Genomic DNA, 22,305 nt, shown 5'->3' with positions numbered 1-22,305 from the left:
AGCTGCGCTCTGCCAGCACAGGACGGCTGCGCAAGGCGGCCCACGAGCGAATCCTGACGGCTGGGGACAGATAAAGGACACACCGCGAGCGTGGGCCTCCGGTTTCCGCTTTTACCGAGACGAGGCGCAGCTGCAGCCCCAGCTGAGGAGCGTGCCAGGACCGCTGCCGCCCGGCAGCGCACAGAGCCGCCCGGGCCTCCCCGCGCTCCCAGACCCCTGCGGCAGCTGCCCCGCCGCCACCGGCCCCGCCACCGGCCCCGGCCCCCCGGGATGACGCCCCCGCGCATGCGCCGCGCCGCTAAGAGCAGGGCGGCCCCGCCGGGAGAGCCGGGCGGAGAGGCCGCTTCCTGCCAACGTCTCTGTTTCCGGGTCAGAGGGCAGCGCTCAAGCTGGAGGAGCCGCGGCTTCCGGTCGGCCGGGCCGCCGCGGGGAGGCCGCGGGTGAGGGGCGCGCTCGGTGCCGCGCTCGGTGCCGCTGCTGCCACCTCCACCACCACCTCCACCACCACCTCCACTGCTGCCGACGCCGCCGCCGCTGCTGCTGCCGCCACTGCTGCTGCTGCTGGCCCCACCTGCCCCCGCCCAGGCCTGTCGTGCGTCTCCTGGCGAGGTGCGGGGATCCTCTCTTGCTGTGGGGAGAGTCGCCGGGGGTGGTTCGGGGCCCGCGGGGTGGAGGCGGCACCGGCCGCGTTCCGCTGTGCCGCCGGGAGCCGGGGTGGGGGCTGGCGGGGCTCCGGCCGCCGCGGGGGCGACGTGTGCGCTGGGCTGCCCCGCGCGGGCCCCGCGAGGCGCGGGCGTGCGGGCTTCCCCGGAGCTGGCGCTGGCCGGGGGACAGTGCCCGCCAGAACAAGTGCATCCGAGCTGTAGCGATTGCGGGGCTTTCTGAGGAGCCTGGCAATTCCTTCTAGGTACTGTCTGCTGAACCCCGCGGTAAATGCTCTTATAGCTACTGTGAGATCACAGTGTTACTACAGCATTCTGGTTTGGGAAGGTAACTGCCTCATTGCTTTTCTTTCTGCTGTTTACAACATCTCTTTCAGGTATTTACAACTTAAAGGACACAAAATAATGTGTTGCTTTTGCAACTCAGTTGTGAGTTTTGGCACATGGTTCTGTTACTGATGAGTGATGAGTGTTGATCTGCTGGAGGGCAGGAAGGCCCTACAGAGGGATCTGGGCTGGCTGGATCATTGGGCTGAGTCCAATTGTACGAGGTTTAACAAGGCCAAGTGCCGGGTCCTGCTCCTGGGTCACAACAACCCCAGGCAGTGCTGCAGGCTCAGGGAAGAGTGGCTGGAAAGCTGCCTGGCAGAAAAGGATCTGGGGGTGTTGACTGACAACCAGCTAAACATGAGCCAGCAGTGTGCTCAGGTAGCCAAAAAGGCCAACAGCATCCTGGCTTGTATCAGGAATAGTGTGGCCAGCAGGAGTAGGGAAGTGATTGTGCCACTGTATTTGGCACTGGTGAGGCTGCACCTTGAATCCTGTGTTCGGTTTTGGGCCCATGCCCTTCATAAGAAGGACATTAAGGTGCTGGAAAGAGTGCAGAGAAGGGCAGCAAAACTGGTGAGGGGTCTGGAGCACAAGTCTCCTGAGGAGCAGCTGAGGGAACTGGGGCTGTTCAGCCTGGAGAAAAGGAGGCTGAGGGGAGACCTTATTGCTGTCCACAACTACTTGAAAGGAGGTTGTAGCATGGAGGGTGTTGGTCTCTTCTGCCAAGTAGCAAGTGATAGGACAAGAGGTAATGGCCTCAAGTTGTGCCAGAGGAGGTTTAGATTGGATACGAGGGAAAACTTCACAGAAAGGGTTGTTGAGCATTGAAACAGGCTGCCCCGGGAAGTGGTGGAATCACCATCCCTGGAGATGTTTAAAAGGCATTTAGATGAGGTTCTAAGGGACATGTTTTAGTGCTAGAGTTAGGTTATTGTTGGACTCAATGATCCTGAGGGTCTCTTCCAGCTGAAATGATTCTGATTCTGTATCCATTAACTGCCTGGACTGCTCAGAAATGAATGAGGTGTGTTAGCAGTTGTTGCATCACTTGTCTGTACTACACATGGAGAAGTTTAGGCTGCATATGAATATAATCCAGATTAAATGTAAATGTCAGGTGACTTTCTTGTCCTGAAATTCAGTTTTGTTTCTTCAGCAGAATTGACAGTAAATATCGCAAAAAGAGCCTTTGCTAATACATAATACTTCATCTCCCTTGCCCCCATCAGGGGGAAAAAAAAAAAAAAGAAGAGGGAACACTGTGAGAGCATTATTCTTGACAGCTTTTTCTTGGAGCTGGTACATCAATGTCCATGCCATGTGGGTGGTACCAGGTTTTCACTTGTGTGAGTTGTCACCATGGGAAGTAAGGAACGAAGACAAGTCTGAGCAAATAAACACCTTGGAATTTATTTGCATAGGTTCCGTGCTGCGTGCAGTGACAGTCGAGTCTGTCTGAGGAGGTTAAAACATGACAACAGTCCACAGTGGTAGGTGAAAGACTGGAAGAGTGTGGTATCAGTGAGGCTATACTACAGTAAAGTTAGGAATAACTGGTGTTCTTTCAGTGTATGAGGGAATGAATGTAACTCTTAATATAACTATATATGCATATATATATATTTATTTTTTAGATTCGTATTAAGAGAACCTTAGAAGTGAAAGTTTGATTTTATTCCAAACTTAGACTACTCTGTGGTGAATCCTTTTTTCCACAAGACAAGTAAAAAACAAATGAAGAAACTTGAAAAGTGTCAGGTTTTCATTGCAGCTAAGAGATATGTACCATATTGATACCTGGTTTTAAGAAAGTTCTGATGTGTTTTTTCCAATGAAAAAAAACCCACTTACTAAAAATTAATTTAATTTTCATTATCAGCTGCATCTTCATGTTCTTATGATGTAGTCAAGTGTTTCTTTCCATATATTTTAAACCTCATGGTGGAATGTTTGAAAGAAGAAACATATTCTGCTGTAATATGTTACTTTTCCTTAAGATGAAACTCTTGTGTCTTCTGTCAAGTAATTTTTCTAAAATTAAAATGGATGAGAGCAAAAAAAACCAAAGTTTCAAAATTACTGCTTAATTTATTTATCTTTAAAAGTGATTTAAGTGGGTATAGTATTTTTATTGAGTGTCTTGTCCTAAAAGAAGATAGAAGTAGCCCACAATCACAATAATTGTAAACAATTTATGGAAATATATCCTGGATTATTTGAATTTTTAAAACAATAGTTAAAAGGTAACTAATATTTCTAGTTGCCTGATGGCCTTATTTTTATTTTTATTTATTCTTTAATCTAGCTAAAAGGATTCATGTTCACTTTAAGTAGAAAGAAGCATGTTCCCAAATTCCTCCAACTTGGGTCGTCCACCCTTCCCTCCAAATCGTCAACAACAGATCACTTTCTTCAATAAGCTTCCTGTAAATATACCACCTGTTCTTTCCTCCTGCCAGGAAGTGGTTGATGCTCAGTTTAACTTTCAAAATGCAGTGTAAGTACTGTAAGATTTGATAGTGGGAATTGGGTTGAAAAAGAGAGCTAAAAGTCTTTTGAAATAAGTGTTTCTGTTTATGTAGGATGTTTTTCATGGTTTTTAACATTAAACTGCATTAAACTTTAAAAAATAGGAAGGTGTCTTGTAAAACAGAGCTGTGTCGTTTCTGTTAGTGGCCTGCCAGATTTAATGCTCTCCTGCATTGTGAGTAATGCATGGGATGCCATTTCACTGGTTAGATATAATAATCCACCGTGCAGTTTTAAAAATTTTCAATTTTATTTGTTTACTGGGAAAAACAGGGAGGAGATTAGAAGGGGAAGAAATGTTTATTCTTGGGGCTAGATTTGAAGACAGCGATAGTGTTTTATAGTGTTCTTTAGGCTCTTAAATTCAACAATAACCTGATTTAACTTGTTTGCTAACCTCACATGTCTGTAGTCTTCTAGTTTTTAAATGAAAAATAGATACTGAAATATCTCTTCATTTTGGATAGAAAAGACAGATATATTGCTTCTAGGAAAAAAAGATGGCAGTACTTGCTGAGTTTAATATTCACTTAAGAAAAACTAACCCATAAAAAAACATCTTAGTTACCATATGAATAATAGTTGTGGACTCTAGTCTTTCCAGGACTCTTTTGAGTGGGAATATTGCAACTATTCCAGCTGTTACACCACAGCCAGTGAGTTATGGAAATGACAGTCCAGTACGTAGGTCAGATGCCTCCACATCATTCCGAGGAAGAAAGTAAGTTCTTTGTATATGTGTAATTAATTCTGGTTGTAATGTACCTGTGATGAATCTTGTGTAATACCAATTTATTGTGCAACTTGAATTTTGTTAGAAGTTGCAAGAATAGTGAATAAAATGGGCTTTTTTTATGAAACAGACAGTGTCATAGCTCTTTAAAGTGTTCATGTACCTGCTTTTGAGAATTTTAATTCTCATAAGTGACTGGGTATGTGTAGTTTTTGCCAACAGCTGTGGCCTTATGGAACTGTGACTTACGTTTTATTATTTGTGTTATTTATTGTCAATAAATTGAGTGTTCTCTTCCTTTTAATTTGTCAAGTTAAGACTGCACCCTCAATGTTTTGTGGGAATTGTGATGTTTTTCTGATGACACACTAGATGTTTCTCCTGATTTTAATTATGTGATGCTGTATTTTTAAAATAGAAAGTGCTAAATTCAGGCTTATCTAAGTTCTTTTTTTTGTAAGAGGAATTTTATAGAGACATAGCTTTTTCTACTTTTTAAAAAACTGAACTTATTTGAATTTGCGTAGCTTCCGTTGTTACTTTAGTTGCAACAGAAAGACGGATTTCAGATGAATGTATGATTTTATTTTTGTCTTAACATTACAGAAAAAAATCACTTCTCCTTACCAGTTCAGAAATAGTAGTTAATGTATGTTTGTAAGAATTCTGTGAATCAGCTGACAGGGAGGAAGCTTTATGTAATCTGTCCTCAAAAGTATTTCCTGTATGCTCTTTCTCTTCCAGATTTTACAGATGAGAAAATAAGTACAGTTAAATACATGGTATTAAGCTATAGTCGAGTATGTAACTATCGCATGAACTAAACAAGTTCCTGGCTTCATGCTGCGTGCATGTTTTCCTCTCATCAGTCTGGTTTATGGACAGCTATGCTCTGTTAGGAGATTCACAGTCAACTAGTTAATCCTTAGATCTTGAGTCGACTCTTCTTAAGATATTTTTGCTCAACCTGAGTTCATGCAAGTTCCTTTCAGTCCAAATTGGCTGAAACAGCATTATGTTTAGGCTTAACATTAGGAGTTCCCTTAGGGTTGCAGGCAGATGTTGTCAGAACTTCTCTCAGACTTGAAAACTGAAATAATGACTTGAAGTCTCTTCAGTTAAATTTTCATTATTAATAATACTGTCTGTCCAGGTCTCCAAATTACCTTGATGCCAACTTTTCTGACTACAATAAATTACTATAGTTTTATTAATAGCTAATTGATTGATAAATATGAACATTTGATTTCATATGTTTTAATTAAAAAAAAAAAGGGTGAGTGCCCTGATACCTGTTAACTTTATGCAATGCTTGATGGATTAAAAAAAAGCGAATGTCTTCTTTTATTTTTTACAGTGGATGGACCACAGTCTTCAACCACTGGTCAGCTTTCAGTACAACTTTTTATTGATGAACAGTTCAGATTCCAAAAGGCTGTCAATCATTAGATCTCGTCAAATATATTTGAATTCCTGTGCCAAATTATTTCGTGAGGACATACAGACTAGTGTTTGAAAATGAGACATTAGGTTTATGACCTGTGAAGCTTAATAAAATCATTAGTTTGATTTGTCAAATGAATGGTGTTTCCTTTTTGCACAGATTACTGTTTACTGTCTGTACAGTCTAAGACACAGAGAAATGCTGAAATTTGAATGTCTGTTTTGATAAGTTTCTTTCTTCCCTCCCCACTACTGAATTTATTTTATTCATCAGCTTCTCACTGCACTTAACGTTGGCTTAAAAGAAAAGTAACCTTACATAGTCTGTATATATTTGTTTTGGTTTTGGCAATAAGTCTGTTTTCACCAAAGTAGTATGATCAGCTTTCCAAACTGTCCTGCTTAACTGAACTTGCCATGTGGGTTTCAACTGGTTAATATAGACACTTTGGTAAAGCAGTTGCATCCATTCATTTCAAGGGTAGCTGCAAATGCGCAGTTGTGCATTCTCTTTTCCCATTCCAGGTCTATTTCACCTGGTATCTAGCATCTAGCCTGAGTTGGTATTTGTACTTTGTAGCAACTGTCTTTTAATCTTAGGTTGGAGCTTGTGAAATAGAGAAATTCCTTGGATTTGGGCGTATTTTTTGTATTGTTGTTTGTTTGTTTTTTAGGAGACTCAGTGGACAAAGTGTTCCCCATGATGTCAAACGGCAGCGGTTTCATTCACATAATTCTGAAACAACTGTAGTTAACCAAGCAGTGCCTTCACCAGAAGAACGTAGACTTTCCTTCCCAGGATCAGTTCAATCTCCAGTGTTCTGTGCACGTTACATACCAGATTTAACTGGATCTGCCCTTCCATTGCAAGATAATTTGTTTCCATACCCTAAAGAAACCACACTCCCTGTAGCCAAAGATAAGGTAATATCTTTCTATGCCTATGCGTTACGTCTGCCTTGGAAGTGGGCAGGGTCCAATGGTGCTGGAGGGACCACAAAAATTTCTGCAAGGCTCTTTGACAGTGACGTGACGTCTCTATCACTGAGCTGTCAATAGAAGGAATATCAAAAAATGTAGGTGCCACTGTGGCCCTGCATGGCCCTTCTTGTGCATGTTTGCACTTGGAGCATTTTTGGGTAACATGGGGTGGGTATTTCCTTCTGTTGTTGGGTTTTCATGCTAGTGCCAGGAAATCTACGTGTCTGCTCCAGAAAGTAGAAACTGGAAGGATGGTCTGTTTGTCACTTAATTGGGAATGGGGAGAAGGATAGTGGAGTTACAACTGTGGGTTTTGGTTTTTTTATTTAAAAAAAGGGCATGTGGCTGATTCCTGTTCATACTTTATCTGCACCAACATGACACAAGACTTTTTAGTATGTCTCTTGATTATAGCTTATGGTGGTGTTGTGAAAGAGAAACCGATAATATCTGCTTCCATCAAAGATCTGACTACTTCTTTAATAGTTTGTGTGGGATAAAAAAAGAAAGATAACTTAAATCAACTTTAATATTTACTTTTCTTCCTATGACTTTTACCCAAACTGTTGAGGTCGAAGTCAGCATAAGATATATCTGGTCTTTCACTGCTTATTCCCTGAAAGGCTGCAGTTACTGATGAGGCAAAAATTATTTTTTGTGGACAGACATTTTACTATAGATTGAAGAAATTTACATTCAAAAGTTTTGCAGAATTTTATTCTAGAGAGTTTTTCAATATGAATTCAAGTGCAGTAAAACTAGACAATGGAATAGGTCATGTGAAATAAAGTGGTGTTTTTTGTTGTTTTTTTTTCTTTTTTAGTGAAGTCTTCTCTATTTCATATTATTGCATCTTTGGCAGGAAAGAATATTCACTTCTCTGTATCTTTACTTTTTCAATGTGTGTGTCAAGTTAAGTCAGCAGGTTTTGGATTTGTTTCAAGTGTGTCAGCAACAGCTCTGTGACTTGAACAGAAAAGAGCTCTGCAGAACAGAACTCCAGAGAGAAATTCAGCGAATTTTTCCACGTATGTTTTGAATTTGATGACTTGGTGTCAATTTGAATGTTTGCCAGGTTTGCGGTTCTTCCTTTCTCTTAAGCTGCGTATGTCACCTCAGTCTTTATTTTGCGATTCTTCTGTTGTAGAGAGCAGACTCTTTTTGGTTGGGTCTTCACTGAATGGGTTTGGCACTCGTAGCAGTGATGGTGACTTGTGCCTGGTGGTTAAAGAAGAACCAGTAAGTGACTTAAAACATATATAGCTAAAGTCTGTTTTTTAAATGTATGTGCTTTAATAAGGGTGGATTTAAAATGAGAAACAAATAGTCAAATCATTTTGATTTAATAACATATTTTTGCACTCATAATATCTACGAAGTGTGGACCCAATAATGTTGTGAATATAAATCTAACCCTATAAACCCTTTAAGCAAACAAAACATTTAAAAAATAAGCATTACCTGCATTCCACAAGTGGAAAAAGCACAGCAAAACAGAGAAGTAGATTGCCTAGAATAATGGAGAAAATTGTGTAGAAAACTGTTAACTCATTTTACATGCAGGAACAACATTTAATAAGTACATTTAAAAAAACAAAATCATTATTTAGATTCATAGCTGTTAATTTTAGTTAGCCAGCCTAAGAAGGAATCTGATAAGTGAAATATATTAAATATTTTTGGTGATAGAAAGTGTTTGAGTAGAATTTAGGTTGAAAGGAAAGATGTAACAAAAAAGAAATCTAAGTGGAGCCTAATTTTGAAAGACTTGAAGCATCATTGAAAAGGAAGGAAAGGACATTTTTATTTAAGTTGGGCTAGGTTTTGATCAAGTTCTATGATTGGTGAATGTCTTATAGTTACTTTGCCTATTGAATATGAATTGTTCTGTCTGGCTTTTGCTGCAGTAAATGTATATGTAGGCTGTGGAATATGTTGGTATACATGTTCATGTCTTATTCTGAGAATTAATTTTATCTGAAAAGTAAAGCATGCTTACTTGGAACACTTAAATGAGTGATACCAACTTTTTTTCTTTAATATCATACTTCAGGTAAATCAGAAGACTGAAGCAAGGCATATACTCAGCATAGTCCAAAAACTCTTCAGTACTAAACTCTGTAAGTTCCCAGCTACAGTGAGGTGGTAAGATTTTTGGCAATTCTGGAAGAAGTACTGATGCACAATTGTAACTGATCTATGTAATTGCATCTTGTCTAGCTTCTGATCGCAGTATTTTTTGGAGAAAAGCTATAAATATTTATTACTCTTATCTTGGGGCTGATGGATAGTAATTAGCAAAACATAATGGTTACTTTGCAAATTAGTGGACTTCAAGAATGACTCTTGAGTTGTGGACCACAACTGGGTGGGGTGGGAAGTAGATTTCTGTTTGGAAAACCTCTGTTAGTGAATTCTTACTACTATTTTAGATTGCAGTGCCTTTCTGGGAACAATGTGCTCATTATTACCAATTAATATTAATTTGTAAAATAAGGTGTAACTCACAGTAGACTGGTGTAGAATTGATTTTGGGAAGAAGGGGAGGGAGTGGCTTGATATGACTGAAATAATTAAGTGCCTAGTGAAGGAAATATTAAATGTTGACAGTACCAGCACATGTAGGAGAAACAGACTAATCCATAGTTCTTGTAAGTTGTTGTTTAGACTCCCTTCTGATGAAGAATTCCCATGGGCAGTTCTTGACTTAAATGTGAAAGTCTCCTACTTCAAAGAGGCTTTTGTACCATCTTCTGAATGACAAAAGATCCTGTAATTTATTTATATCAGTGACTTGTTCCTCTGCTTCTCAGACTTGTGAGGTACTCTTTGATGCTGTTCCTTGTATTACTGTTCTGAACAATCACACAATGGTAAAAGGAACAAACCATAAATTTAAATGCAGACTTCAAATTGTCTTTGTTGACAAGTGTGCTTACCCAGATTTCAACAGCTCACTTGAAGGGAGACTTGGTTGATTCATCACAGAATAGGCATCTGATATTTAATGGCTATTGTATATTGACGTTTGCATAAGGAGTTCAGAACTTAGTCTGGGTTTGCCTAGGATACAAGTTGTTCCAGTGCTCTCTGAGAAGCACTGTGATAAAGTGGTTTTGTTTTCAGGGATCAGAAAGGGAGCATCTAAAAGAATAAGTCACCCTCTTGTATTCTTTCAAGAGGTTGTGTTCTATGACAGAGCTTTAAACAAAATTAAGTTTGTTTGCCGAGGAATACGAGTGTCAGAAAGACATGATGGTCATGTGGGAGCACGATCCTTGATGGTTTTAATTTGTGCTATTGCTAATTTTTTATGCTTTCCTAATTCTTACCTCGAAAGTGCCTTTGGTCAACTTCATTTAATCAAAATGTTCTTTGGAAGGAGAGGCTGCACAAAACACTGCTGATATTACCACTCCTGTTAGACTCTTAGGTATAGTATGTACAAGTTATAGATCGTCTCTTCATAATCTTAACATCACTATAGGCATGAGTTCCTATACCTAGCCATCTGTCCTTGGTTCTGCATGTGCTGGTTTGACTGAAATAGAGTTAATATACTTCATGCAGTTAGAAGCACTTCTTTTTCAAAGCTAACACAGTTGCTGTTTGGATTTAGTTTGGGAATAGTAAGATAGCACTCTGGGACAGAATTACTGTTTTTCCTCAAGTAACTTTTCAGTGTTTCTGAGTTGGAATGAAGGGAACAAGAACTTCCTGGTATCTTAGCCGTTGTCTGTGAGATCAAGGTCTTTCTGAGCTCTTTGCCTCCAGGTGTGAGATGGCGAGGAAGGGCAACATGGATGGGATAGACCTTGGTTCACATCCTGGCTGATCAAAGGAATATTCCATGCTATTACTGTCATGGTTCGTAGTTGATGGGAGTTGAGCTTTCTAGCTTGAGGAGATCTGTTCTGGTTCCATTCCAGTTGAGTTCTGTTTGGGAGTTCCTTTAGTTCAGCCTTTTGCCATCCTGCTGTTTCACGGTGGCCTCTGGGCCTTTTGGCCTTTTTTTGTTCCCTCCCTGGGATTGGCGGTTCAGGGACCAGGGTGCTCTCTCTCTCTTCCCAGGACTGGCTGCTCGGCATCGGGAATTGCATTGAGAATCGCTTATTTTATGTTTTTATTTTATCTACATATTAGCAGTGCTATGTTAGTATTATTTTGTTATTTTATTAAGCTTTTTTATCTCAATACACAAACTTCTCCTTTCCCTTTCAATTCTGTCTTCTACTTGGCAGGAGTGAGTAAGCAACTATCATGGTTTTGCTAGCCATGGTTAAAATGTGACACTGTGTATGGATGTCTTGTGGATAGAACTGATAGACAGAAGTTATTTTAAAATACTCACCTTATTCAAAAGTAAAAGGCTTTGCCATCTGGGTCTTTCTGTTTGGATTTAGTTGATTTACAAATTGTAGCTCAACTCTGCTAAGGTTCAGTACTTCTGAAACAAGGGAGTTGCCCAGTTATTTTGATTAAAGCTTATTTAGGCAAATATACTTGCTGTCATCCATAATTTCAAAAGAGCTTGTGGGTTGGTTTTGGTTGTGAGAGGGGAAAAGTTCCCTCAGGCTAGACTTCAGAAGCTAATAGATTCATATGCGTTTTCTTTGCCTCTGGGGAAAATGATCTTAGCAGTATGTGCTTCAGTGGTGTCCTGTTGGCACTCCTGCGGGTTTGTGGAGTCAGGTTTACAGGCTTAGAAATGGTTGTTTGTTGTCAGCTCCAGACTGACTGCTAAGTTATTTTTTAATACAACTGCATTTTTAAAGTGATTTCTTACCTGCTATTGTCTTCAGAAGTCAGCTGCCATTTAGTGACTGAGGACCTGTGGTGTACATACATTTAAAGAAAAAGTTTACAGATATCTTAATTCTTTTGAGACACTACTTCAACTGAACCAGGATTCAAGTTTCTTGTGATCATTATTTTCAAGTTTTTGCCGTCCAGTTAATAAATAAGATGTTATCTTTTAATATTAAGGTAATTCCTCTTTGACATTACTAGTTAAGTATTTCCTTCTTCTGTCGAAGAAAGACTGCAGCATGTTCTCAACAAGTGTGTGAGCTGTCATTAAGTCTATTCCTTGCTTCACACAAGAGGATGGAAATAAATGTAGTGCGGGCCAAACGTGAAAGATGACGAAGTATGTGTCAAGATGTAAGAGAAACAAGAAGGAGGAGGAAAGATAAGAAGTTATTTAAAATTGAGTTCTTGGTTTCGTTTTCTGAAAGAGTTAAAGGGCAAAAATAAATATGGGGATTTGTGGCATAAGTAATGTTCTAGAGCTTTTTTAACCTTTTCCAGATAATTTCAATTCAGAAACTTGGGAGAAGCTTTTTTCTAGCTGTGCCTGTCCTAACATCTTACTTTTTGTTCTTGCTCTCTGTGGTGTTCCTGTACGTTCCAAAATAAGGGTTATAAGAAGAGCGTGATACTCTGCGTATTTCACCTTAATTCTGTGATTGATTGATAAATTGGGAAGCATTCCAAGACCAGATCAGGCCAGTCTATTTCTCAATTTGTCCTGCTTTTAGGTAAACCATTTTCAGAACTTGAAATGCCATCTCTTTTGTCCTTTACATACAGTTTCATTCTATGAGGTTTGGGAAGTGGATTCAAAATTTATCTAAGCTCCAGCTTACTCCATTTTCAGGCTTGCAAAAGGTACCAAGTGTGAGCAAGGAATTTGAGCCCATCTGATTTGAAGTCTTAGAGCAGAGGATTTTCTGTGTTGTCGTTCTGCATCAAGAATACAGACTGAGATGATGATGCGTTCTTTCTTTGAATAGTCTAGTCATAGAATAAAGTAGGAAAAAGCTTCTGATATTTATTCACTGGCTTTGTGGAATGTGTTAGTCTTAAAGTATGTATTGTGTTTCTCCTAGAGTAAAGAGATGTAAGGATAGCAGTAATACATCTTCTGTTTCAAAGACTAGAAGAGTTTGTGTAACTTTTCAACAAATTTATTCAGATACGTGCACATATCTATTTCTTACAATATTGACCAACATTCTCAGAACTGTACGCTTAAGCCAATGTCTTTTAGAAATCTGAAACATTAATTTGGGGTGATAACTATTATAACATACCAAACCACAGAGAGTAAGTGTCAAACTGATTACTCTCTTCAGATTTGTCTAGGTAGGATTCATTTGGAAAAAACAGCTTAGCAGTACTGGGTTGGCGGGTGTTTACTATCTGAATAAATAACAAAGAGCTTGTTTTCTCTTAGCTGTACAAAGAGGTACAGTAGTGTTGAGACTAGGATATCAGAGTGGAATTGGCCTTATGGTTGCATAGTTGGGCATATGGAGCTAGGACAAGTAAGGAAACTTGAAATTAAGTGAATGATCTTTAAGGACTATGCAGGTGGGTGAGTGAATTCCAGACATTAACAATTCATCCTGTGCTGAGTTGTACCCTCCTAGGTTCTTCATGACTCTGGGTTCAGATTTCTGTGTCACCCAGTTTCTTTCTGTAGTACAACCCTATCAATGAGAGCAGGCTATATGTGAAGGATGCTAAAGATCTTTTTGGCATATACTGTGTTTGGGATTAATATTTTGTACAATTGCTTTATCTTTTATTCTGTAAAATAAAAGAGATACTTAAACTGTTTGATCTGAAATTCAGCATGAATAATTTATTTATGAAACAGTGCTTAGTCTTCTTTGAAGTGCTTGTATTCTTTTTCACTACAGCTGAAGTGGCATTTGTGACTTTTTTGATAGACATGCCCAAAACTGTGGAGCAGCCATGTGGAATCATTCACATGTATTTTGGTGTAGCCCCTCTGGTCATAGCTTCAAGGTCAGATAGTCAGTTTACTAAGGCACTTACTCAACCTGTATGTATTTTGGAATTCCACATCTTGTGTCTGTGACTGTTTCTTCCATTCTATGTATGACGATCTAATCTGCAATAGAGATTCTGCTAACAGTGTCATCAGTGTGAGCAAAGAAAGCAGGTACCAGCAGCAAGTTACTGCCTTCTAACATCGTCTTTGCTTTCTTTCCCCATGGGAAACAGATGGGGATTATGTTGTGGGATTTATTTTTTTTTTTTTCTTAGCCAACTAATTTGACACAAGCATCCATCAAGTGTTGGGAGGCATTTGAAGACAAGGATGCATTTGGAAGTGGATTGCCACTAGAATGAGTTGTTAACTTCTGAAGTGTGCTTGAGAAAGGTCATAGTGAGGAAAGCAGAATTGCTGTGGCATGCAGATAGATACCAACCACTGTCTGCCATGTGCTAATGCATCGAGCATCTTTGTCTTAAATTTGGTAGTAAAAGGAAAGGAGGCAGAGAGCTCTACATGCTTTATAGCTTCACTTTGAGAATGTTCTGGGATGTTGGAGGAGGGATGTTGGAGGAGGGATGCTTGGATGTGTTTGCAGATGCATCTGGAAAGAGGAGATGCCTGTGTAAGTTGTACTACATTGTACATTCAGTGAATGTGGATTGGAATTCTGTAAGATTCTTCCTTTAAAATTAGTAAATGAATATTATTATCTCTTTTTGAGTGCCAGTCTCTGTGTTGCTTAGAATCATACTATGCATTAAAATCCAGGTAAAGGATTACCTGAGATCACATCTTTCTAAACATGCATATCCATAAAACACTTCCAGAAAGGGTTAAAAGAAAAGGAAAAAAAAAAGGAAAATTAGTTTTAGTGGTATGTTGCACAGTAGGGTTCTACCAAATCTGAAGTTGTCATCCAAATGCAATGACACTGTTTAATCAAAGTTGCTATACAAACTGGTAGAAAAAACCTCCTTTTTTTCCCCACAAAAAAGTGAAGATCAGCTTTTATTAAAGGTTATTTTTTTTTGTATGTTTTAGCTTTGTCATACTTATTTATGCTAACTTGAGGTTAATTCATAGGAAGATGGGGAAAAAGTATGTTACGTATGGGCAAATTCAAGTCGTCCTAGATCTTGCAACAGAAGCAATTACCAAAATAGTTCTTTTTGCCCAAATTCATGTAATGTAACCTATGGCTCTGCTTTTGTTTGTCTTTTCCATTGCTTTTTTGGGCACATCTATCATTTAGGCTTATGGGCAACTACTAAATATACCCTGAGATATCATCAAGAATAGGGAAACTGCAGATAATGAATGATGCAACAGTTTTGGGGAGCTAAGTGCAAAGATGCATTTGGTGACACTGTATGAGGCTGGCAGAGCTTAGTATGTTTGGGTTTGGATGGTCTGGCATTGAGCCTGGGTGTGTATACTGTGTGGATAATCATCTGAGGTGCAGTCCTGTGACTCCGTATTTATTGCATGTCCCGTTACTGCTAAAGCAAATGGCAGATAAAGCTTATCCCATATTTGATGGAAAGTAGTGTCCTGTTTTCAGTAACAATACAACAGGAAATGTATTCCTTGATATTTACTTAATCAGTCAAATAAACACCTTTTAAAGGAAATTTTACGTGTAATCAATGCGTAGGGAAGATACAGATATGTTAATATGTTTTGATCAGTAAAATGCGTAATTTCAGCTGTAATCAAACTAGATTTGATTCAAAAGTGTGCAGCTGATCATGTGCCTGTTACTACAACGTGGTGCTGTGCTTAGTGTCTGGCCATCCTGCATGGATGTGTTCTTGCTGTCTTCTTTTTGAACTTTAATTATAATTATTCCGAATTTCTGTTATACCTACTGCTCAGTGAAAGCTTTGTAGAACTGCATTCCTTATGTTCAAATTTCTCAAATATACTTGTCGCTGAAAAATCTTCCACTACTGTTTTCCTCTAATGTTTAATGCATTTTTTTTTTCCCACACACTTTCTTAGATTGTGTGTTTGCTACAGTTGCTAAAGGTTAGTTTAGCACAAGCCTTCTGAGAATATTTTTGCTAAATTTAATAAGCTGTTATTTGCTATGAATCAGTCATTTTGACTCTACTTTGGGATCCTTTTTTGAGATCAGCATCTTACGTGATACTTAATTGCATATTTTTCTCTATTTCAGCAAGATACATTCAGCGACCTCATCTGATTCAAGCAAAAGTGCCAATAGTGAAGTTCAGGGATAAAGTCAGGCAAGTATTCTGTTCAGCGTCATTTTTTGGACTCTGACATGAGAAAGTACTCTATATACGTACTGTTCTTATAAATAGTCCCACCAAAGTCACACTTCTGTCTGTCTTGTACTATAGTCCTATTGCAGATTTGTACAGCTGGCATACAGTCTCAGTCAGCTTACTTCCTTGATAGCCTGAAACACCTCTTGTGGTTGACATGCTGTTTAGTTTCTGTGATGTGAATTAGTAGTAGTACATCATGTATTTTGTGGGTTATTTGTACATAGTGGACTCCAGTTTACAAATGGTTCATGACACCAATGGTGGGAAGAAACCTGTTGTGAAAAATGACTTTGTTTTACTAACCTTGAAGCATCACAAAAAGCTAAATCAAACTTTATTTTCTTGTAATAGGATTGTTTTCTTGATTAAAAATTTTTCTTCATTTTAAAAGAGCATATTCTGCTGTCTTCTAGGGAGATGTTTTGTGTTTAATGGAGCATAGCATGTTCTATTCATAAAATTAGTACCTAACGCTGTGGCATTTCCTTTCTTAGAAGGAGGAAGTAATTAGGGGGAAGTGGATGTGTTGTATGTTATTGTGTTCATTAAACCTTCGTTATGAAGACATGAAAGTTAATAATCAAGAGGGAGATACTAGGATAAAGAACAATGTATATCCTATCCTATCCTATTGTGTGTGATAGAAGCGTCTGATTCGGAAAAAATGTGCAAAGCACTCCAACTGGTTGGAAGTCTGAGTAATGTTTGAATCTTCCTGTATTTGTGGGCTTAAATTTTGTAAGACTTAGTGTATCGCCTTCGTGTAATAACATAGTTTGACTCTTCTTTGTGAACAGGACTCTGAACAGCTTTCTTGTATCTAAATATTTTATCCTGCCGATATGCTTCTAAAACTTTGCAACTGTCTGTGTCTTTTAAAAGCAAACAAACCCACTTCTCTGTCCTCTCTTTATAAAAGCATATGTCAATATGATTTTATCACAACATGCATTTATCGGGGCAGAAACTCTGCTGCAATAAAACTTAATCTGTAGTGTTTATACTTCAAACTAATACATATCTGTTTTTCTTGCATCTGAGATTATATAACATTTGTTAGAATTTTTGCTTTATACTTCTTTTTCATTTACGATTAATCCCATATGTATTTCTGTATACTTGCCTACCTTTTAAAAATTAGAATACATTCTTATGTAGTAACTTTGTCCATTAACAGTACAGAAGGTTGTTTCTCCCATGCTTTCTGAAAGTATTAAACTTCTCAAGCTAAGATGTGTGTTACATGGCTTAGATACATGTAACTATGCTAGTTTTTTCATAGATACACCAAATGGTAAATTCCTGGTACAAATATTGAATAGATTGTGGAATTATAGTGATTTTTTTATTTTTATTTTCCAATTTAAAATCAGAAAATAAACTTTTAAAACTTTGAAAGTGATAATGTCAGAAGACTGGAGTCTCTTTGTGGGTATTTGTAGTCTATGCTATGGTTGTTTGCAAAAAAGTAGTGATATCAATATACGTTACAGACTGGATTTAAATAATTCTTTACTTCCTGCTAAATCAAAATATAATCTTCTTATGCTAGAAGCTGCCCATTACATTTTTTTTTTTTTTTGGAGAAAAAAGAATATGTTTACCATCTGGTTTCATGTGTTTTTCTTGGAAGAGACTTAGGATGTGGGAATGACATGAATTTGGGTTGGTGGATTTTTGTTTGCTTGGGTTTTGGTTGGTTAATTTTTTTATTATTTTTTTAAATTTTCTCTTTCCAATTATTTTTCTTTTATATAACCTGTCATGTCTACCCATATTTCATCTTTTTTAAGCACTTCTCTGTTTCCAGTTTCTTCTTGGCCTCTGTCTTTCCTAGGTTCATACATGAACGTATATGCACACTCATTCAACAGAGGTCTTGAAAAATAGACTGGGTATTCTGTACCCAGGGAACTAGCCTTGTTTTAATTAAAGCCAGAAACTAAACACAACAGGTTTCCTGTGAAAGGCAGTTTTCTTGATACCTGGCTCTTGGGAGAAAATGATAGAATTCATTGGGTGGTATCTCTACATCTGGATGCCAGTGTGTTGTCAATGGTCCATATATACCTCAAAATTTCCAGTTCCTTCTTAATTTGATGAATGACAATGCATTCAGTGTGTGTTTGTCTTCCTTTTTAATCTTAAAGGATTTTTTTTTAGTGCCATAACAGTAAGGGAAGTTCCGTTGCATTTAAGGACTTTATCTATTTTTCATTCTTGTAGTCTTTCCCTGCTGGCTCTGCTACCAGACAAGCCTTTGATTTATTAACGAGACTTCTGCATGCAAAAGCTTCATCTTTTGCTACATTTGGTGTGCAGTTAACTCTCTTCCTCTCCTTTAGTGCTTTTGGTAGAACTTGAGTCCGAAAGTACAAAACCTTTTTCACTTGCTGTAATTGCTTTATCTGTTAAAAGTGCATATTAAAGTGCAAAATAACTGCAATAGAACTTGCTTAATCAGTATATAATCTGCTCAATCTGGTAAACAGTAATCTTGCCAGTTGGAGATAATTGGAATTACACATGCAGCCTGACACATTTCTTTATTATACTTACATATGCAGCTAATATTCTTACTGGCGTTTATGCTTAACTTTACAACTGTCAAGCAGTAGCTCAAGATTGTTTATTTCCTGTACTATTAGATACTGTGCCCTTAAAACATCTAAAAAGTCGTGCTTTATAAATTCAGGTTTAAAACTATGTAATATTTTTGATGCAAAGAATATTTTAATGCAGTTAATGATGTAAAAAAACTCTGGTTGGCATCAAATCAATTTGTTTCATACAGTTTAATAAATTCCAGGTCCATGGTTGCCTTGTAATAGTTGAAGAAAATCCAAAGGAATATTCAGGCAAACAAATGCCATGTGAATGAGACTTGGATATGTTCAATGGACGTAGCTGTACATTGCAGATAGCTAATTCTTTGTCAATAATAGACTCTTTTTGTTGTGAGTTACAGTGTTGCTGTAGCTTATTGACTAAGAATTTAACATAGTCTTTTGAGTACTATGAGTAGTTAAGCTCTATGTGCAGTATGAAATTCAAACTTCGGGGGCACATGATCTAAGTGAAGCAGGTAGTGCTTGTTTGCCTTGTTCTTATTTGCCATTAACAGCATGAAACAGTTATTAAAGCTATTTTATCACAAAACATGCTCTGTTTACTAATAAACAGTTTTCATTTCAAAGTGCTTGCTGGTTTTCCCTGACCAACATTGTAGAAAAGACGTTTTTATCTTTTGACCTCTTCCAGTTCTCTTCATCCTTTCGTTGTATGATTTCCTAAACTAATACCTCAGAGAATCCTCCCTGGCATCAAAAGTTGTCCATAGTAAATAACGTAGTGCAAGTCTAGTTGAGAGACAGATTTGTTAAAAATCCAAAAATTATTTGATATATTAAGCTGTTCTAAGGTCTGAATTTGGATGTACATGTATTCTTTATGTAAAACAATAATTTTTATAGAAACTGAATTCAAGTCTATAGGGAATTCAAGTGCTAGGAACAAAACCAGAGTAGAAATCACAGCATCAAAAATCTATTTGGTGAAGGTTTCTAGAGTATTATCTTAAAGTTACATTTTTCCATCTCTGTCACTAAGTTGGAAATATTCTGAAATTGAATACCGTGGTGCTTGATTAGTTTTCTTTTCTTTTCCCCAATAGCTGTGTGGAGTTTGACTTGAATGTAAACAATGTTGTAGGAATAAGAAATACATTCCTTCTGAGAACCTATGCATACAGTAAGTTTTTTTTGTTTTCTTATTTCTATAAACTTTTCTTTTTAATTTTGTATGTTGGTATTGATTGTTAAAATTCAGTTGAATATATTAGGTTACTGTATATAATTACTTAATTAGCTGCATTAGATAGCTGTAAGATAACTTCTTATTGGTCGCTCTAAATATATGGAGAGAGTTGATATATCGGCTAGGTGTGCTTTAAACTGAAAATTGTAATATTCAGAAGATAAAGATTATTCATATTAAGGTCCACATATCTACTTCAAGGGCTGCTTCAGTGTTCTGCAGATAACAATATCATTATATTAATGATTATCTGGTGGTACAATCTCCAGTTTCGTTTATTTCCTTACAGCTGCTGATAGGTATGAGTGGCTGGTAGCTAGCTGTGTCTGTGTATGCTAGTGGAGAGTCTTTCCTTGGAAAACTCAAAATACTGCTTCAGTTTTTATGCTAACCCCAAGACAAAACTGGTTTATGTCTCCTCAGGAATCTGCATTTTAGGAAGGTGTTGTGAAACACTTTTGAAGGGAGAGGAATAAGAACAGCACTCTTAGCGCTAACTAAGCTTTTCTAATTTAGCATCACAATGTCCTTTGGCAGATAAATATATAAGGAGTAGACCTGAGGCTAATTCTTCTTAGGCCATTGTCAGTTATTCCTTTACCACCTTCTTCAGTTCTTGCATACGGAAATTCTGTTCTATTTAGAGTAGGAAGTTATCCGTAGAAGTTACCTTTACTAGTTGAGGTAGTGTTGTTGCTTCTAAGGCAGGGAGTTTTGTTGTTTCTGTGTGGTCTTCCAGGTGTAGGACATTCATTCTAAGAAAAGGAGTCTCAGTTGCAGGGTATGTGTGCTGTGCCACTGTGGACAAGGCTGTGAGAAAATCACATGCTTGTTAGGATTTTCAGAATGACAGCGCCCCAGCTGCTACTGTTACAGAATGTCTGTGGTCCTGGATGAAGTGATTATCTATTGATACACTCCTGTTCTGATGTGCAGAATACAAAACTCTGCACAATGATACCAGGTTAGATAAGATACTCCAAAACATAGAAGGCATAGTAAGGCCATCATGAGGCACTTGACAGAGCTGATGATCTGCCTCCACATGTGTAAATAATAAATTAAGTGTGCTGCAAGATCCCTACTAGGTGCTAGTGAGTGCCATCCTCATAAAATGCATTGCTGTCTTAATTAGAAGTCTATCTGTATTCCACAGAAATTCAGATCATCATACCTGGAATATGACTGTATCTATGTCTTTCCTCATGAAAAGCATGTATCATGATTTAATGAGTTATTGTATCTAACGTCTCATCTACAGAAAAAGCTGTTGAGGACAAGGCAAATTTAAAATTAATGTTTGTATGTAGGCCTTAACTGCTTTCATGGATCTTGAGGAAATCTTAAGAATTAACTCTGTGTCCTCCAACCAGGAGAATTCTTTTCCCTGCACTCAAAGTTTATAAAACCTAAATAAAAAACAGATATGGTATATCCAGGCAGTAAATTAATTCAGGGAAAATTAGTACAGTGAACTGGAGAGAACTTAGAAGTAGAATGTGGCATTGCTACGTTGACTGGTGCATCCAGTTTTGTCTTATCTGCAAGTTAGCTGGCATACCCCTTGTGTATCTGTGGATCTTACTACTCAAAAGACTATGTTTTCAAATAAAAGTATTTTTTTCATGTTTTTTATAAGATGGATAGTAGTTGTAGCATAACTAGGTAAATTCTATAAAATGTTTGCAAAAGGTAACCTTGGAATACAAGATTAACAGGTCGATCAAGTAGGAACAGATGTTGGTTAATGGTCTGATTCATGTGATTTTTAAATTTTTTAAAAATATGTATTTATTTTACTTGCAGTTGAGAGTCGAGTTCGTCCACTAGTACTTGTTATTAAGAAGTGGGCGAGATTTCATGACATAAATGATGCCAGCCGTGGTACTTTAAACAGCTACAGTCTTGTGTTGATGGTTTTGCACTATTTACAGAGTGAGTATTTTTTTTTTTTTACATGTTGAAACTGTCCCTTTTAAGTTCATATTTGCGTAGTTTTCCTCTCTGATAAAATTAGTCACCAGAAGGAATTATCTTCCACACGGAAATACCTGAAAATAAAGCAGTTTCAATCCATTTCCTTAGTGCTGCATTTTTCTTTGACAAGTGGACCTCTTCTCTGGAGGCAAAGGTACCAGCTTTAAAAAGATTTAAAAACCAATGTGCCTGCAGGACACTGTGTAACTATAAAATAAACTCAAGCTCTAGTTAACACAAATCTGCTCTAGTTAACACAAATTCAGGCTCTATTTGATATAAATCTGCCTTTTAACAAAGGGGAAAACCTAAATATAACAGTTTTGAGTGAGTTTTTTTTGGTTCATTGTTGCTTGGCTGGGGTGGTTTTTTTGTTTGTTTTGTTTTTTGTTTGTTTTAATTTTTTTGTAACGTACTGATTATTCTTGTTCATGTTTTTTTAATGACAGCACGTTCTTAACATTTATGATCGTATCCGTGGACAAATTTTGTAGGCTCTCATTTTAGACTTTTCCCCTTTGTTAGTTTGTGTAGGTGTTTTTTTTGGTTTTTGTTGGTTTGTTTGTTTTTTTTCACATGGGGTAGAAAAAACGTTTAGCTCTTGACAGCTTGTTTGGCCTGGCATGTAGATAGTTGGTTACCCACTCCACACCAAGTATTTACTGGTTTCAAGCTCATGCTACACCCATTCTGTCTTAGAGTCGAAAGCTTTTTGTGATAGTTGACTCA

General features: G+C 37.9%; 1 protein-coding gene across 5 annotated transcripts in view; it reads left to right on the top strand.

The window, feature by feature from the left end:
* The first annotated feature begins 387 nt into the window (after positions 1–387).
* Positions 388–22,305, top strand: part of TENT2 (terminal nucleotidyltransferase 2) — a 42,976-nt gene continuing 21,058 nt past the window's right edge. For 4 of the 5 annotated variants that reach the window (XM_080362955.1, XM_080362956.1, XM_080362953.1 and 1 more), the window contains exons 1-11: positions 388–609; positions 2,414–2,482; positions 3,298–3,489; positions 4,117–4,242; positions 6,372–6,621; positions 7,592–7,706; positions 7,826–7,917; positions 8,732–8,798; positions 15,669–15,738; positions 19,457–19,533; positions 21,406–21,534. In XM_080362955.1, coding sequence (XP_080219081.1) covers positions 3,335–3,489; positions 4,117–4,242; positions 6,372–6,621; positions 7,592–7,706; positions 7,826–7,917; positions 8,732–8,798; positions 15,669–15,738; positions 19,457–19,533; positions 21,406–21,534 — 1,081 coding nt within the window. In that variant the 5' untranslated portion in view covers positions 388–609; positions 2,414–2,482; positions 3,298–3,334. The remainder of the gene's footprint in view (positions 610–2,413; positions 2,483–3,297; positions 3,490–4,116; positions 4,243–6,371; positions 6,622–7,591; positions 7,707–7,825; positions 7,918–8,731; positions 8,799–15,668; positions 15,739–19,456; positions 19,534–21,405; positions 21,535–22,305) is intronic. The other variant, XM_080362954.1, reaches the window with a different exon arrangement.

This window comes from Nesoenas mayeri (assembly GCF_963082525.1).
Source record: "Nesoenas mayeri genome assembly, chromosome: Z".
Lineage (NCBI taxonomy): Eukaryota > Metazoa > Chordata > Aves > Columbiformes > Columbidae > Nesoenas > Nesoenas mayeri.
Note: the sequence above shows the minus strand (reverse complement) of the source record. Positions and strands in the feature narration are given on the sequence as shown.